This window comes from Mesoplodon mirus, assembly GCF_964341445.2.
Source record: "Mesoplodon mirus genome assembly, chromosome: 9".
Taxonomy (NCBI): domain Eukaryota; kingdom Metazoa; phylum Chordata; class Mammalia; order Artiodactyla; family Ziphiidae; genus Mesoplodon; species Mesoplodon mirus.
Window position 1 is genome coordinate 47,392,622 of NC_138985.1, and position 19,398 is coordinate 47,412,019.

The 19,398-nt window shown below is 34.9% G+C and overlaps 1 protein-coding gene across 5 annotated transcripts in view; it reads left to right on the forward strand.

Moving 5' to 3' along the window:
* The window catches only part of AGMO (alkylglycerol monooxygenase), a 347,764-nt gene that overhangs the window by 235,585 nt on the left and 92,781 nt on the right, over positions 1-19,398 (forward strand). For 2 of the 5 annotated variants that reach the window (XM_082632052.1, XM_082632050.1), the window contains one exon: positions 15,185-15,293. The exons of 2 other annotated variants lie outside the window; for them this stretch is intronic. In XM_082632052.1, coding sequence (XP_082488178.1) covers positions 15,185-15,293 — 109 coding nt within the window. The remainder of the gene's footprint in view (positions 1-15,184; positions 15,294-19,398) is intronic. One more of the 5 variants, XM_082632051.1, reaches the window with a different exon arrangement.

Sequence of the window (19,398 nt, forward strand, 5' to 3'; positions counted from 1 at the left end):
GTCTCCATCTCTCTCTGCCAGAATAGGGGCTTGAATGAATTGGGGTGAGTGGATTTAGAGTTAGTTTCTTAGCAGAGTTATTTAAGACAATTTCCATAACATTTAGCTTCACATTAAAAACGTCATACGACATTTAAACTTTGTGTTTTTAAAGACTAAAAAAACTTGCTATATAACCCAAATGTAACATATATTTGACAATTATGTTAAACACAGTCGTTTTCTTAATTTGATTTCTCTGATCAGAAAGGGAAAGCTTGTGCTTTTTCTGTTTTTCTAATTTGGAGGTTGTTTTTTCAAGCTCATTTATATCCATGCATTTAATAGGACTTATGTAACACTCTGTGACATCTATCATCTCATTTAATAATGGCTGTCAGTTCATTTCCCAGTAAAGACAGGGAAAACAAGAATGTTGAGCTACTTTGGAAATCTAACCATTAAGGAAATAAATCCTCTCTAAGTTTATATTTAATGTTCCTTTTTATTATTTTCATATTATGAAAATGCAATGTGAACATTTTAATGTGTAAATGGAGAGCTGAGTGATTTAACGTCCTTTTTTTTTCTTTATACAAACTTAACTATAACTCACTTAGAATATTTAAAGGCAAAATTTCTAGTCAATTGTAGAACTAGTATGAGAATGCTTGGGAAAAGAATCAAGGTATTAGAATTTTCACCTACAGAGGTGACTATGTTACAGCTTCTCTGACTACCTTGAAGATTTTGTCTTTGGTTTTCTGCAGTTTCACTAAAATACATCTGGTTTTAGATTATTTTTATTTATTTGCTTAGGATTCTCTGGGTTTCTTAAAGTTATGAATTGATGTCTTTCATCAATTGATGTCTTTCTTGCCTTTAATCCCTTTAAATACTGCTTCTGATGCATTCTCTGTGCCATCTCATCCTAAAACTCTAATTAAACATATTTTGAAACTTCATTATTGTGTCCTTTTACACTCCCTTCTGTTTCATCCTCCCACCTTCACTCCTGTCCTCTACCTCCTGAATTTTACTCTGGATTGACTTTTTAGGCTTATACTCGACTTCATCTGTTTTTACTTCGTGTATGTCTAATTTGCTCCAAAGCAAAAACCACTGAATTGTTGTATTTTTTGTTTCTATATCTAGCTAGTTCTTTTTCATATCTTTTATGTAACTTTACCATTTTCCATCGACAAAACTGAAGCTTGGCATATACCTCCTTAAAAATATTAAAGATGTGTATCTATAATCTATGTCAAATAATACCAATATCTCTTAGTACCTAAGATTCTATTCTGTTGTCTTTCATTTCTCTTCTCATTCGTGGAGTCTTCTCTCCTATGTTTCTGGTGATTTTTAATTGTGTGATAGATATTAAATTTAAAGTTTAATTTATAGAGATTAATGAGTCCTAGGAAAATCCACCAAAGAGGATCTTAAATTACCATTGGCATAGTCTCCAACAATCCAGATAACCTTAATTCAACCTTGAGGCATGATATTTCTACATACATGTTTCAAAACCAAGCTTCAGAGCATGCAAAGCATAGTTTACTTGGCTTATCCCGTCAGTCCTAGGATGCATCCTTTTGGTCTTCAGTTCAAGTTCAGGGTTGATTCACCAGGGTCACTCCTTTGGGAGACCCTAGACTTTGATTTTCTTCCTCCATCCTCTCCCAGTTGGTAAATTCAGTGAGAGCAAGAGAATCCTGAATGTTGGACTCACTTCTCTGGATTTCCATCCTCTCCCATTGCTTGCTCTGATTATGCCACACAAGCATTCTTTAATTTCCCCCAAAATATTTTTAAATGATTTTGTCTCACTTTTTTAGTTTCTTCACTGGAAGAGTGATTACCAAGATGGACATTCGTCAAAGAGGAAATTCCATAGGAAGGCATCAACAATCAATTTTGTGTAGAATAGAAATGAGTAGCAGGAATTTAGGTCAGGACGAGGCTGGTAGAGGAAAAAGAGGGTGAAGGAAAAGCCGCACTGAGAGATTTTGGCAATAATCAGCGGTGGAAGTAGGAATAAAGTAGGATCATGGAAGTCAAAGGGAGAAAGAGTTTCAAGAAGAGATAATGAGTAGCACTGTAAGAATGACCAAATAGGATGAGTACTGAGCAAAGGGTAACTGAATCTGGTAATTAGGAAAGCATTAGAGAACTTAACGTGAACAACTTCAAGACTAATTTTAGGGTTTTCTGAATTACTAGTTAGGTAAAAAAGCATATTTACCAGCTTCTTTAAGAAGCTGGGTAAAGGCAAGAAAAGAAAAAGGGTTTTGAGACAATGTAGGACATAATTCTAGTCCATATATTTTAAAACATTTTAAGTTAAATCATACCATGATTAAATTGGAATTAAATTTCTTCGTGAACAGACTCCACGGATGATGCTTACCAAACCAATCCTAAAATCTGACAAGACATATAAGAGAAATTTCTTTTAAGGTTGGAAGAAAAATAGTATTAGATCTTACATATTTTTCTTAATTTGATAATATTTAATTTCTGTGAACTCATCTGCAAACATATCCACCTGTCCGAAAATATGGTTGAGGAATTCAAGACCAGCAAGGTATTTTTATCTTTAAATGGATACATTTTAAAATAATACCATTTTGAGAGATACAGTATATATCCAAGGCTCTATCTTTATCAGCAGAAACCTGAACTTGATTGCCTTGTGTTAGAATAAAACTCATATGATGGACAATTCTGAGATTTTTTAATCTTTCTATTTGTATATAACAAAGAATACAGAGTGAAGTAAATCAGAAAGAGAAAAACACAAATCGTATATTAATGCATATATGTGGAACCTAGAAAAATGATACAGATGAACTGGTTTGCAGGGCAGAAATAGAGACACAGATGTAGAGAACAAATGTATGGACACCAAGGGAGGACAGTGGCGGGGGGGGGGGGTTGTTGGTGGTGGTGGTGTGATGAATTGGGAGATTGGGATTGACATGTATACACCAATATGTATAAAATAGATAACTAATAAGAACCTGCTGTATAAAAAAATAAATAAAATTCAAAAAATCAAAAAAAAAAGAGAAACCTTTCTGAATCCCTTCCCATGGAAATTATTAAATGGTGCTATTCATTGAATACTACCATTGCTTTACTGAGTGGCAAATTCTCTTCTCCTGCTTGCTATACCACGGGGTCCCCAACCCCCAGGCCGCAGACCAATACTGGGCCGCGGCCTGTTAGGAACTGGGCCGCACAGCAGGAGGTGAGCAGTGGGCGAGCGAGCAAAGCTTCACTTGCCGCTCCCCATTGCTCCCCACCGCTCGCATTACTGCCTGAACCATCAACCCCCCCACCTCCCATCTGTGAAAAAATTGTCTTCCACAAAACTGGTCCCTGGTGCCAAAAGTTTGGGCACTGCTGCTATACCAGACACTTGTATCAAATAACTTCCGACTGTGTTTGGAAATTAATAAATGAATGAAAGTCCTCTGGGATATTTTACTTTACTATTAGTGGCTTTAATAATAATGTGTTCATGTTCACTCCAATCAAGTTCATCTTTAAGAGGATTTAACAGGTTTTTAAAATGGTAAGGAAGTTTAGACCAACCAATAGGTTAGGAAATTTCTCTTATTACAAGATGATTTTGAACCCAATAACTTGAGTGGAATTTGAACCTTTTGCCTTTTCCCACTGCTGATTTAATAAAGAAAACTGGATTACTCATATTGATTTATTCTAGTCTGCATTTATTTTATGTCCCAACACTAAATATAAGCTTCTGGTTTCATGTAGACGTCTGCCAATGGTCATGTTGCAGTTGGTTAAATAAGCTTTCACAGTGTCCTGGGATTATGGAATTGACTACTTTTCAGGGTCATAGATTTATACCTTATATATGTTAGATAGACAATTCCAGTCAAAAATAATCTTAAAAATAACAAAGATTAAGTTAATATTGATCTGCAGTATAGTGGAATATTTCTCTGATTTGTGCTAAATAATGACAGAATTTACTAAAATGAAAGTCAAAGTTACTATTTTGAGAGTCAGTCACAAGGAAGATTCACTTGACTGACCGGGAGAAAAGCAGAGTTGTAAATTGAAAGTCTTTTCTAAAGTACTTATGGTTTAATAACAATGCCACATGTGGATATACTTGATGTATTTCTTTTTTCCTATGTCCATCTTGCCAGTTATAGAAAGCAAAAAGCTAAACATTCTCTTTATGTGAAGACAATTTGGTTTTACTACTGTGAAACTGGAATTCCACTAGCAGACAGTGAATTATGCTATCTACGTACTGCCTAAAATTTAGAAAATAATAATTTAAGTGACATAGAGTCAATAAACCTGTAAAGTGGACTGATTTATTAAGTTACACAGGAATCTACTTTGAAAGTTTTTTTCTTGGATTTCTTGCTAAAAACTATATTGCTTACAAAGTTAAAGAGTAAATATATAGCCTATTAAGGACTTCAATGTCGTACAGCAAAAAATATGTTTACTTTATTGAGATCCCCTTTGCCTAGTGATCTAATGAAAAATTTTTTTTGCATATTTGTTAGGAAAGATAGCAGTCTCATGGGCAGTCTTTAGACACCCATGCAACCACAAAAGAATAGATCTTTGGCCTGGAACACTTCTTTACCTAGAGGTAAAATGCCTACACAGACTATGCAGGGTTTATCACCTTGAATGGGAACATCTTTCTCTATTTCAGACTCAGTGAGCACTCCTTTGTTCTGCTGTAGTATGTGTGTCACTGTCCCACAGGCTTCTGTATTTCAGACTACATGGAGGAGGAGAAGGGGTCCTTCTACTGCATAAAGAGAGGGGTGCTAAGCTAATTGCCCTGTTTCCACTGCCAAGAGGACCCACTAGCCATGTAGGAACTGATGCACACTGTTGGTGCTGATCTTGCTCTGACTCTTCCTTGTTTAAAGCATTTTTCCACCCAGTGCTTGACTCTGCAGTGCTTTTCCTTGGCGAGTCCTATACCAAGATGCAGTGGGCAGAAGTGTTTGGACCTCTCTTCCTGGTGGCTGGCACTGTGATGATCTTTGCTATCCTCCATGGAATTGGAGTACTCCCCTGGCATTGATAACTGGTGCCTGGTGTTCTAATCAACAGTATTGCTTCTAATAATATCTCTCAAAATTAACACTTCTTGGAACATCATTTAGAAATTTTCTCTAGATAACTGAAATTTCAGATATTAGAAAGGTCTTGTTTTTTTGACATTTATTAAACTGCTAAATTATTGTGAAGTTGACCTACAATTAAGAAAATTATGAAAAATGGTGTGATGGTCCTTTAAAATCTATCTACTCTATGGATATAGTTGACATTCTTCATTATGTTCCTCTTTAGGAAGTTAACAGGTATAGTTATGTAATCTTGACAAACTCATTTATATCTGTCTTATGTCTGTTAATTTTGTAACTGGTTTTATTTTTCTGTTTGTGTTGGTTGCTAAATAGCCGAGAGTCAAATATGCAGCAAATATCCACATATGTTTTGCTTTTCTCTTCACTTGCACTTCAATTTTACTTTAAATGTTTTGCTGCATGTATGTTATCTATTTTTGCAGTAACAAATGACCACAAATGTAATGGCTTAAAACAACAAAGATTTATGATTTTACAGCTCTGCATGTCAGAAGTCTGGGTTGACTCAGCTCTTTCCTCTCCTCCAAGTTTCAAAGGGCAAAATCAAGGTGTCAGTCTGCTGGGTTCTTATCAGGAGGCTTTAGGAAAAATTTACTCCAAGTTCATTTAGGTTGTTGATAAAACCCAGAGCCTAGTGGTTGTAGGACTGACATTCCCATTTTTTTTTTTGCTGTCTATCAGCTAGGGGCTGCTCTTAATTGCCAAAAGCCCTTCCTCCAATCCCTACATTAAGACCTCTGCATCTCAGAGCTAGTAGTGTAGTGACATATTAAATCCTTCTCAGGTTTGAAATCTCTGATTTCCTCTTCTGCTACGTATTTTTTTCTCCTCTGTTGCCTCTAGCCAGAGAAATTTCACTGCTTTCAAGGACTCAGGTGATTAGATTGGGTCCATATGCATAATTCAGGATGATCTTCCTATCTTAAGGTTTATAAACGTAATTACATCTGCAGAATCCCTTTTGCCATGTAAGGCAATGTACTTACAATCCCAGAGATTAGGGCATAGACATCTTTGGGGGGTCATTACCTAACCTACTGCAGTACACTTTATAAATATTTGTATACTGTTTTTTGATATGTCATAAATAGCACTTTAAGAATAAATCAAGAAAAAATGATTAGATTATGTTCCAATGAACTGGGGAAAAAGGCCCTCAGATTAATATAGATACAAGAAAAATTTCATTAAATTTTTGAAGGATAAAATTTGATTTATAGTACAATGTAGGTGTTTTCATTTTTTAATTTTAGATTTAGGTATATAAAGTAAACATTTACAAACTTTAAACATACATATTTCACTGGGTTTTTTGGCCTATTTTCCTAAGTTACTGAACAAAATAAATGGCTGTCTGTGAATTATATCACTATATTACTATGACATTATTGTTTTTCCTTATCTCTCTTCTTTGTGTTCATGAAGCAGTTGCTTTATAGAACTAAATTTTGTGTTTATCAGAACCTTAAATCCTTTCACTCTCTAAAATACAGGCATATCTGTTAGTAAAAATTCCCCAATCTTTTCAGGAAGCCTAGCTGTTAGGATGTGGGTTTTTTGAAAAGTATACTGACAAAAGTAAGATAAATCTGGGCCCAACTGCTTACTAGATTTAGAATAGTTAAATGTTTTGTAAACTTCCTGTTTTGTTTCCTCATTTGTAAATGTGTTTAATAGTAGTTACCTCATAGGACTGAGGGTAGTAACTGTAAATTGTTTAGCAGTATGTTTGGAATGTAGTTAATAGAAAGTCAATGAGGGAGGATTTATTTTTATTAAAACTACTATTACAGGGGATCAATGAGAAACATGCCTTTATTGCCACGTAAAAGGACAAATCATAAAAGGGCTTTCTCTGTTCACCTAAAACTTGTTTTCATTTTTAGCCCCTTAAGACATTGATCATAGTTTTTCATTACATACTGAGTGTTCATATAGACATTCCCACATGTTAACCATCTCTTTTTCTGTATTTTTTCTGCATCTCTGACCTTCTGTCTCAGTCACTTTTCTTCTGATGAAGTTCAGAAGAATTTCCTTCAGGGGCTGTTGGCTGGCAGTGGACTTTCCAAGTTTTTGTTTGTCTGAAAATATTTTTATTTCACAACTCCATTCTTTTTTTTTTTAAGATTTTTTTTTTGATGTGGACCATTTTTTTTAAGTCTTTATTGAATTTGTTACAGTATTGCTTCTGTTTTATGTTTTGATTTTTTGGCCCTGAGGCATGTGGAATCATAACTCCCTGACCAGAGATCGAACCCACACCCCCTGCACTGGAAGGTGAAGTCTTAACCACTGGACCACCAGGAAATCCCAACAACTCCATTCTTGAAAGATCTCCTCGTGCCTTTCCCCCAGATGTAGAATTCTAGGTCGGCAGCTATTTTCTTTCAGCAGGCTAAAGATGTATTTGCTTGTCTTAGGACTTCCATGACTATTCTTGAGAGGTCAGCTCTCATCCCAACTGTCAGTTATTTGGAGGCAACCTGCCTTTTATTCTTCCCCTGCCCTAGAAACTTTAAGCATTTCCTTTCTGTATTGTGTTTTATAGTTTTAATATGATATATCTAGGCTTGACTTTCTTTTTATTTATTGTGCTTGGCATTCATCTGACTTTGTGAAGCTACAAAATTGTGTTTTATATCAGTCCTGGAAAATCTCCAGTCTCTCACTTCTCAAATACTGCTGCTCCCCAACTCTCTCTTCCTTTCCTTTTGGAACTCTGATTAAATGTATGTTAGACCTTCTCACCCTATCTTCCATGTCTTTTAATTTCTCTCTCTCTCTTTAAAAAAAAAAAATTATCCATTTTTTTCTCCCACTACTGCATTTAGATAAAATGTACTTAACAGTTTACAAACCATTTCTTCATGTGTATCTAATCTGATATTGTAATCTGATGTTAAACCCAACTATTGAGCTTAAAGATTCTGGTTATTCTATTTTTTATTACCAGGAGTACTGTTTTCTTAAAATGTATTACTTTATAGTTTATTTCCTGCAAATATTTTCAAATGTATCTTTTATTTTTTTTAATATGGCAAAAGGCAAAAGGAGGTTTTTTTAGAATATACATCTGGTAATTTCAACAGACCTGTTTTAACTTTCTATTATTTGTGTTTATTTTCACTAAGGTGCTTTGTTTTCTTGCGAACTTGATTGCTTTTCATTGTATATTGGCCACTGCCTTTAAAAAATTATATATAGTGATTCATTAAGGCCTAAAATGAGTGGTTTCCTCCAGAGAGAATTTGTGTCTGCTTTGGCTAGACAGTTGAAGATTCAATCAGATAAGTTATTTGGTCCCCCTAAGATATATGGACTTTGCTGCACATCTGAGCAAGTGTTGGCTTGTGATTGCAACTTCTTGGGGCCCTTTTGGTCCAGTGGTTAAGGGCCTAAGCAAATTTCTTTCTGGTATCCTGGTGTTAGAAAGGTAGGTGGGATCACTTGAGATTCCAGATTAATGTGGAGGGGGGTTTCTGTTAGATTTCTCATCTTGCATGGTTCTTAGATTTTCATTTATTTCCCCTTCATCGAGATGAGGACGTCAAAAAATAAGTAATGTTTGATAGAGCACAGATATCCTCAGCCCCAAATTAGTTCTCACACTCTTGAGTTCCCATTTTCCCTTGAATTTTTGGTTCTGTAATTCTCTCATTAGCTCTTCAGTACTTTAAAAAAAAAAAAAAAAAATATATATATATATATATATATATATATATATATATATAATCTCCAGCATTTTTGTTTTTAGTAGCAGGGTTGTTTAACTCTGTGTGGTAGGCAGAATAATGGCTCCCTAAATATGTCCGTATCCTAATTTCCAGAACCTATGAATATGCTATGTTATACGGTATGGCAAGGAGAATTGGAGGTTGCAGTTGGAATGAATGTTATTAATCATCTGATGTTGAGATGGGGAGATTGTCCTGAATTGTCTGGGTGGGCCCAGTGTAATCACAAGGGCTTTAAAAAGTGAAAGGAGGCAGGAGAGTCTGAGTGAGGTGATGTGAGAAGCACTCAACTGGTTATTACTGGCTTTGAAGATGGAAGAGGGCCTTGAGCCAAAGAATGTGGGCAGCCTCTAGAAACTGGAAAAAGCAAGGAAACGGATTCTCCCTTAGAGCCTCCAGAGAGGAAGGCAGCCCTGCCAACATACTTGATTTTAGAACAGTAAGACCCAGTTCAGACCTCTGACCTCCAGAACTGTAAAATAATTAATTTGTGTTATTTTAAACCACTAGATTTGTGGTAATTTATAACAGCAGCAATAGGAAAATAATATACTTTATCTTAACAGGAATAGAAACTCCCAATTTTTTTATAAAGAGTATAAATGTTAAAAATAATGGTAGTACTGTCTCTATAGTCCTGGTTATTTTACACTAATTACTTAAAACATTATAATAGTGAAATAACGTGATACTGAGGAAAATAAGGGCATTTTTGTATGATCCAATTTGTTATATTAGTGATTGATGCTCTCTACCTTAAATCCCTATTGATTTGAAGCTAAAAGACAAAATATTTCAAATGGTTACCAAATATGCTTATTTCTGGCAAAGTGATAGAAACTGAAATTTTAACTGGGTCCCTTCCTCCAAAGTTATAGCTAAGGATAGAATGGAAATTTTTGCTAAAAATATTATCTTGACTTTTTTAGCAAATAAAAACCTAAATAACCACAGCTTTGATCATTTACTGCATGTGCGTTTTTGTGAGAGGTTTTACATTTGTTTAAATAACATTACTGATTCAAATTATTCTTTAAATTAAAACCAAACTCGATCTATTTAAAGTGTGCCAAGTTACTCAGCCTTCCTGCTATGTGTCTGCTCACAGCAGCTGCTAATCCTAAAAGGACTGGCACGGACCGTGTGAGGACCTTGGGGATAGGATCCTATGACAAATCATGATGAGCAAAAATTTCCTTCCAGACAGCATATGATATATATGTTTTGTCATAAAATTTATATGAAGTTGAAGGAATATAAATAAATTTAGCATTAATTTGGAAACCTGCAAAAATGGGATTGGGAGAATTAGACCTCACTTCTACTGATCCTGGAGTCAAGTATACTTTCCAGTGGGTAACAATGTTTATTAAATATGGAGAATGCTGTTTATTAAGTAGAATGATGATCATTTATTGAGGGACCTTAGACAAGTCCTTCTTCACCTTCTTTGTGTTGTCTCTCAAATGATAAAGAATAAATATAATAACTAAAGTTTTTCTCTCTCTAACATTCTATTTTAGAGAGGCTACACACTCCCAAACCTACCCAAACATATATATGCTCACATAATATTATTATAATATATATAAATATAGTAATAAATAAGAACCCTCCTCTAACATTCTAAATATGTTTTTAAAAATAAAATTCAATGAAAACAGCACCTGAGTTACATTAGCTAGATGAGAGATCTTATGTTCCAGGGAGGAGCTGGAAAAAGGTACAAATCATTGTGGCTAGGGCAATGGTCTTCAAAATTGCCTTAGTTACCTCTAACCCATAAAGTTTATTTTATAACTCTTTTGATATAGTTGAAGATCGTCACTATTACTGAGAGATGTTAAGAAAGTATAAAGTATTTCCCCTCTGCTGATCATCTTTTACTGGTACCTACTCAAAAATTTGGAGATGTCCTCCTATGGAAAAAATGTTGGCCCTACTCATCTTGCTGGTCTGTAAAACAGCTCAGAGAGGAAAATGATGATTCTTCATAATGTGTGCCTGCAGTTGCAATTAACGTGTTCCCCCAAAGGATTTTTAGCAGGGCTTGTCTTTCTAGAATAGACCATGACTCTTCTGTACTGAGTAGTTGATAAATAACTGCTTGAAGGGAATGCTGCTGATGGACTATTTCTTGATGTCGCTGTTTCAGCCTGTGACTTCAGCCCAGTATCTGGGACAATGGAATGCATAGTAAAGCTGCTTAACATTAAGAAATGTTAAGCTTTTAAATTATGAATTTAAGCCAAATCTCTCTGTGTGACCAACTACGAGTCAGTGATTTTGAAATCAAACTAAAATTGGATTAAATATTAATTTTACCACACACTGACTGAAGGACTTTGGATAAATTACTTAAATATTGTGAAACTTTGTTTCCTTATCCACAAAATGTAGAAAACATTGCCTGCTTCCAAGAGTTATTTGAAATCCTCTGTAAAATGTAAAGCATGTCATGTTAGTTGTTATATTCTCATTATATACAATGTAATAATATGATTATCAACAGATACAGGAATATCAAAGGGCTTTGCTTAGTAGAGAAGTATTTTTTTGATTTTATCTGTTTAACATTTTGAGTTATAAGTTTGAAAGCTCCGATGAAAATGAATTTAAGGATATCAACTTTGTCCTTAAGAAGCTTACAGTAAATTGATACATGCAAATGAGGAAACAGTTATTGTGAAAAGTGAAAACCTCTAGGATATAGGTGGAGGATGCTGCAGGAGTATAGTAGAAGGGATATCCAATCTTGACTAGTGGCTCAGAAAGGGCTTCTCAAATGACGTAAACTTGGTTAAAGGCTTACAGAAGAAGAATGAGAGTAAATTGAGCAGGATAAGGAAAAGAGGACCCATTTTTAAATAGGAGGAAAATCATGTGCAAAGTTATGACAACTTTTCTATATTCAGGGAGTAACACATGTTTTGGAGTGGCGGGTACCTGTGTAGGGAGTGAATGGGATATGATGAGTTAGGGACATACATACAGGATAAGCAGAATTTATCCCACTCTGTCGTTATGAGAAGAACCAAAATTTAATAAGAGAAGTGACATGAATGGATTTGCTCTTTGGAAGATTCCTCTTGCAGCTTGTGGGTGATGTATGGAGAGCTGGAGGAAAGCAGTGAGAAACAGCAGGCAAGGCTGGAGGCCTGAGGCCTTGCAGGGAAATTCTGGGTATTTAGAAAGTAGGGCAGAAAATAGACTAAAGCATTAGGCATTGGGAACAAATGGAATTGACTAGAGAGATTTAAGAGAGAGACTCTATCTGACGTGTTTACTAACTGGTCAGAGGTGGAGGATACCTGTGGAGTCTTGCATAGTCTCTTGAATTTCAGAATTGGTGAGTTCATACTGTTATTGAGATAGAAACAAGGGAAGGGCAAAGATTTGAAAGGAAAGATACTGAGTTTATTTGCTGGCCTGTTTATACTGAGGTACATGTGAGATACCTGAATCTCAGTTGCAAGTCTGAAACTCAGGAAAACAGGTCAGGCCTGGAGGTATAGATTTGGGTGCAGTTTGAAGGTGGTAATTGCAACCATCAGCATAGAAGCAATCACCTAGGGAAATTTTTTATTGTTGCTCACTTTGACGCAATTACATGATTAGGTAATTATAATGTCTACTTCCCGTAGGTGTCATAAGAGAAAAAGAAAAAAGTCTTGTATAAGTTAGTGATGTATTTTAAAACATCCACATTAGCTTTTAAAAAAACAAGTAAATTAAAGAGTCATATTATGTTAGATTTTAAATTGATTTTCCCATCTAGAAAAAGGTCCTATATCAGGTACTGTCACTATCACTTTTAGATTATTTTCAATTATACCTGTAAGTAAGTGTATGCCTGTTTTAGTTTTTCACCATGTGAAAAAATGGGTGATTCAGTTTTTTCCAAATAAATGGGTTTGGCTTGAAGACAAGTCATGTCAAACAAGAATTCCCACATTTTAGGATCCCAAAACAATCCATCGTGATGGAATATAAATAATGTCTTTATCCTTCACAGGACTATTAGAGTTAGGGGACTAGACTAGACATTTTAGATAGTGTAATATATGTATCTCATCGTCATTACTGGTAGATTTGTCTTATTAGCAATGAATGAAATAATTGTGTAATTACAAATTTAAAATTATTATATTTTTCCTTCTGGAGTCACTTTATCATTGTTTCATGTTTAATAACTTTAAATGTAGATACTTATATTGCTTTTTAAAAATAAATTTATTTTATTTATTTATTTTTGGCTGCGTTGGGTCTTCGTTGCTGCGCGCGGGCTTCCTCTAGTTGTGGCGAGCGGGAGCTACTCTTCCTTGCAGTGTGCAAGCTTCTCATTGCAGTGGCTTCTCTTGTTGTGGAGCACAGGCTCTAGGAGCATGGGCTTCAATAGCTGTGGCTCGTGGGCTCAATAGTTGTGGCTCTTGGGCTCTAGGGCACAGACTCAGTAGCTCCGTGGCATGTGGAACCTTCCCGGACCAGGGCTCAAACCTGTGTCCCCTGCATTGGCAGGCGGATTCTTAACCCCTGCACCACCAGGGAAGCCCACTTACATTGCTTTTTAACATCAAAACTCCCCCAAATCTTATGTGCTTTAATGACGTTTATTTCTCATAATTGTAACTTATGCATTTAGAAATGGTGAACTACTTTATATAAAGAAAGAGTTCATTATCTTTGTTATGGTGATTATAACTTATCTTAATAATAACACCTCAGATGTATGACTTATGTATTTCCAGTAGCCCTCTTCCAGTGTGGTGTACTTAGCATAATAAAGTAGAAATTTTAGTCTGGGGACACACTCTTCAGCCTACAAGAATTAATACAATCTAAAATAGTAGGTGAAAATTTAAACTGTGCTAATTCTAAACATTAAAATCTAACCATTCGAAGCATTAACAATCCTTAACAGTGTCATAAATCATTTTAAGTTTTTAGCAAGGTAACAAAAATTGCTATATTTTATAATGCTTTTTTTTACGTAGTCATATTTTTTATAAGTAAATTTGGGCTCCAGGCCAAGGAGAACTTCGGAGAACTTTTAAGTTTGAGAGACTGTCTCACAGCTGGAAAGCACCCCAAAGTGGATTGATTGGAGAAGAATATGTTTTCCATTATCCAGCTCTCTACCAAACTATTTCTTGTAGCTTGAAAATAATAAAGGTTTTGTAAGCCCCAAGAGGTCTTTTTTGATCCATGAATGAAGTTACCCTGGATTCATATAACTAAAATCTGACTTCCTTTCAGCCATTGAAATTCGAAACCCTTCCATTTATTAGTATAGAATAAGAAAATTCTTCCCTGTCAAAACTTTGTATTTTAATAAAGTTAATGTCGATGCATATCACAAGTTTTTGTTCCAGTTAAGGTGAGTATAATATGATGTAAAAGAAAATGTAAAGTGAGTAATGGAAGTAGGTTAATTAAAACAATATTAGGGGATGCATTCAAGTAGCCTTCTAATTACTTTTAAGAACTTTCTTTTATCAAAAGTTATACTTTTTTCTTCTACTTATCACAAAATTATTTTATTATGAATTTACAGAAATATAAGATATTTGAAGACTTTTGATTGTTGTTGCTTAAAATTTTTCGTTACCCAGAATTTTAACGTGAAAAGAATATCTTTAAAAAATGATTTGTTCTTCTAACCCATCCACGTATCCATAATGCCATTTTACCCATGATTGGGTATTATACATTTTTAGTACCTTTTTGTAGAGGAAGCCAAGTATCATTCATAGAATCTTCTATATGATTTCTCTTGAGCTACAGTTTCCATTTTACAATAGCACAGTGGAAAAATTAATTTGTTATGTATAACTGTGGTACAGTAGTAAATTAGCATATCTAAGGTAAAATCCAGATCACCATTCCAAATTCTAAATCACATATATATCTAGATGATATATATGTGGGAATGTAGTTTTGAAGCAATTTTCCTCAGAATAAAACTGGGAATTATTATTAAGAATTATTTACTATAACTATTTGAGTCAAAGGAAATAACTATAAAATCACAAGGTTGAAAAAGTGGCACAATCACCCATCCTGCCAGTTGAAAAGAAATTGATGCAACATGTTGAACTTTGATCATTCAGGTTTCACCAGTGAACCCAAACACACAGAAAATCCTTTACTTCAGTTTACTTCAATAAGTGCCGATCCCTATTGCTCCATATCCGGGAGAGGTGGGGAAATGGAGGAATAAAAAAAATCGGCAGATAATCCTCAAATCTGGATTTAGACAATATTGTTTACTTCCTGTCCTATCAAACTTTTTCTTTTTTTAAGCAGATTTCCCGACAGAATTGCCTTCTCCTTGCCCCTGCCTGCCCTCTCGTGGAGAGCAGGAGCATAAGTAGAAAAAGCAAGGACAAAGACACGTGGCAGAACATCCACGGTGAGATGATGAATAATTACTTAAGATAGGTGTGACCACATGTCACTGGGCAATAGCGTCTAGTAAAAATTTGTATATTTCAAAACAGTGCCCTACTTTTAATATTAAATTCCTTATACACTACTGAATGTCAGCTGGCTCACTCTGCCTTCAGATTTCAGGAGGGAATCCCAGAGGAAAGGGAAAGCAAGAGGAAATTGTTATCCAGTGTGCTTCCCAGGGTTTAACTAAATCATTGGCCAGAGTCGACTTTCTTATTAAGTGTTGGTGCTTTGTGTAAGTGAAAGAGTAACGGTGTCTCATATTTCCATGAGAATATTTTGGGGGATGGGAGGACAGATGGCAGAAGATATCTCACTTCTCAGTTCTGTTTAAATAACTTGATTAGTAGTTTCATCTCAGTTCCTGCAGGCAGCATCCTAAAAAATGAGAGTTTCTGTTTCTTTGGGTTCATTGGACTATTAAAAAGTCATGGCCCAGTAAAGGTTCAGTCTTGGGCTTTTGAAATAAACAAAATCTTTGACTCATAACTAATAACTGAATAAGTAAGATTTTTATTATGAAATAATCGGAAAAATCCCCCAATCCTTCAGCTGTAAAATCTCCCCTATATTTCCATAATGAAACACTGAATGACAAACACTGAATCACCACTGTTTAACATAATTGAGAGCTCATAATTGTTTGGTTGTCCTTATACCAATAGATTTGACATTGTACCCAATATTTCTGTCCTGGTTTGGCCATGTGCCTCGGTCTAGTTCTTCCCTTCCACAGCTGTTTGCTGGGTGCATTCTTACTTAAATAATGAGGCTCTGTGGAGAAGACCTCAAGGGGATTGAGGGACTAGAGAGGGCTGGAGGAGAGAAAAGGATGAAAAAAACTTTAAAAGACGAAAGAAATGTGAGGAGTTTATGTAGGTCAAGTCATTTAAGTTTCCACTAATTTATATTGTAATATGGGGATTTTTCAGCTACTTTGAGCAAAGAACCGACATATTTTATAGAATAAAAAAATTCTGAGGATACTGTCAAGCCTTGGATAAGGGTGTTGGCTTGGTATTGTTTTTTGTAAAAGGACCGAAAGTTGAACTAACCTAAATTTGTTTTAGACTTGGGATTCTAGGTGTCCATAGAAAATAGTATTAGATATTTTGAGCTATTAGAGACATGCCCTTGGCCTGTTCCTTTCCAAGTAAAGATCATTATTTTAATGATAAGCAGAAGACATTAATAGAAAAAGAACTGATCCCCACAATTAAACAAAGAACAAAAATAGCTATGTGTGTGTCTGTGTGTATATGCATATCTGTTTGTGTATAGGGAAGTACATATACACGTATTTCTTTTTATCTTTTCTACCTCACATTTTTAAAAGGCAGGGCTGACTTAGTATTCCATTTTTTCCATAGCTTGCATCAAGTTCCCCACGCTCCACTTCTTTCTTTTGCTTTTCAGCACCTTCCTACCCCTCACATTCTTTTACGGCAGAGCACAACTCTCGCACTTTTTTCTAACAAGAAACACACATTGCAGTGAAACAGCCGAGGTCATCCTCATGCTCGCGTCATAGGTCAAGCAAGATCACTTACATTTTCGAGGGGGTCACTTCTTCTCACTGGGTGGGATATGACCTTTTTCCTTTTCTTAGAAGAGAAACCACCCCAGATGTTCACCACCACTTCTCTCTTTTTTTTCTAGTCTCTTCCTTGTTTGCTGCCAAACACACACTTAGGCATCATTCATCTTGCTAGTTATCTTCTGCTATGTTGAGAAACGATTGATCTTTATTTCTATCTGATGTATCTTAAATACAACAAAACAAAACAAACAAAAACTCCAACTAATACTTAGAATAAACTTTAGGTCGCAGATACTTATTCTTTAACTTGAATGTCTAATTCTGAAAACTCCTGTATTATTCAGCCATGTCTCTGCATCACTGTTGCTATCTTAATATCATCTGTGGACTGCACTTTTCTCATCACCATTTGCATTGTGAGCTGTCTTCTGAGAAGTAGCTCTAAGAATGCACTTACTTCTGTTCTTCCTGTGTGGCTTGTTCTTCCTGTTTCTTCACTGACTATCCCCAATTTTTGTCTTTTGAGGTCCTTCAAATTTTCTCACCTAATACAACCAAGTTCGCAGGTGTTTTGTACAGATTAAAAACATATAGATAATTCTCCTGTTTTAATCTTTCATAAGAGTAGTCAAGAAGGAATATGGGCAGAAATAATTAGTACTATCAACAACAATTTCATGGCTTGAACCCTGCCTTCTTTATGAAGCTCAACCCTAGTTGATTTGTTCATTTGACGTATGTTAATTGAAAACATACTACATGCCAGGTACTGCTCCAGTTACTGGAGGCACATCAGTGAGCAAAACAAAACAAAAAAGGCTTCTCTTCATGGAGCTTACAGTCTAAGGAAAATAGACTTTCTAATTCAAATAAGCCAATATATTGGAAAATAAATATCTGCTCTGTAACCACTACTGAACTGAAAGCCCTATACCAGTCAGGTTGATTTATGTATTTTTTATTTTTATTTCCAGTGATTTTAATTTTTAAATAACTTTTACATTTTCCATTTCTTTTTCATTCCTAAGTTTGTTTTTATTAAGTTCTGGAGTTGGAACAAAATAATACATTTTAAAATAAGGAAATCTTGCAAAAATATCCCATACCTTCTGTCACCATACCAATTTTATTAGGGAACATTAATACCCTATAAAAAATCCGTAACCAACATGATTTTCAAAAAAAGTTCACTGTGTCATTTTTTGGTTAGAAGAACAATTCTGTAAATTAAAATCACATGTCTCTTGAGATGAAACATTTCTTTCCAAAGAAAGTTTGTTCATTTGAGAGATGAAAAATATTTATGGAGACCAAACTAACAGCTTATCTTAAAGGGACATTTTACCCTTAAAAAATCTAACGATAATTCATTCAACCAAAACGATCAATTATTAACCTTTTAATCGTGAATTATTTTTAAAACTGGAGAAAACATAGCAAACGTGTATGTACCCAAAGAGTTTTATCAAATCTCATTATGCCCCATCTGCTTAATAATTTTAAGTAAATAAAATATTACAAAAAAAGTTGAGCAGCTCTCTCTGTATACTCTTCTTTAATATCATTTTCCTCCTTTAAGTACTAGAAGTAGCTTCTATTATAAATTCACGGAGGACTACATTCTGACTTTCATGGGTTCTTTTGTCTTTTTGGGCCACTTTCTCCATATAAAGTTCTTAAAAACTTGTATTTTCCAACTGTGTTGGTAGTAAGATGAATATAATCCAGGGTGAATTCTTTGTTATATATTAAATGTTATTATATTCATTTTTTTCTGGTTTAAAAACATTAAAATTAAAACAGTTTTTTGAGCCCCTGGGGCCTTGGCACTGTGGCTGTTATACCTAGTGGAAAAGTCAGTCCTGATTTCAGGCTTTATCATTCCTATGTTTTTGCTTATATATTTATCCATAAAGATTAATTCTTAAATTGCCACTTGTTGGATTGTTTTTAGATCATGTTATGAGAATTAGTTGCATAATTTTGGTTGTCCTACTCTGGCATTTAAAAAATAAGAGTACGTATCTGCCTTTATTTTGTGGTTGCATTCACTATCTGCATTCAGATTACCATCAATGACATTTTTAACTTCACCCACAAACACATACAATCACTAAAACAATGTAAATATGGAAAAGACTTTTAAAATATACAGTTGCTTGTTGGAACATAAGAATTTGTTTTCCTGTTTTCCAGTGGAAAATTTCTATGTGTGTGTGTTTATGTGTGTTTAAGTCAGAGGAGAGATTCAACTGACTCCTTAGTGTAACTTGTAATATATTGCAAACTTACACTTAAACATTGGCATGTTTAGAAATTAATCTCTGGAAAAATGCATTTTGCCATGGAGAGAGTGTCTGCGGCTGTTTGGCTCTACAGTTCAGTGCCATAATTTGTGTCATTTTTTTTTGGACAGGCACTACTACAGAATGTCATCCACACCTTTAAGATTTGCTAATTTCCTCCAGGAGTTTTGCTCTTTCTCATGCCAGTTAGTGGTAGAAAAATTGCTTCTTCTATTCAT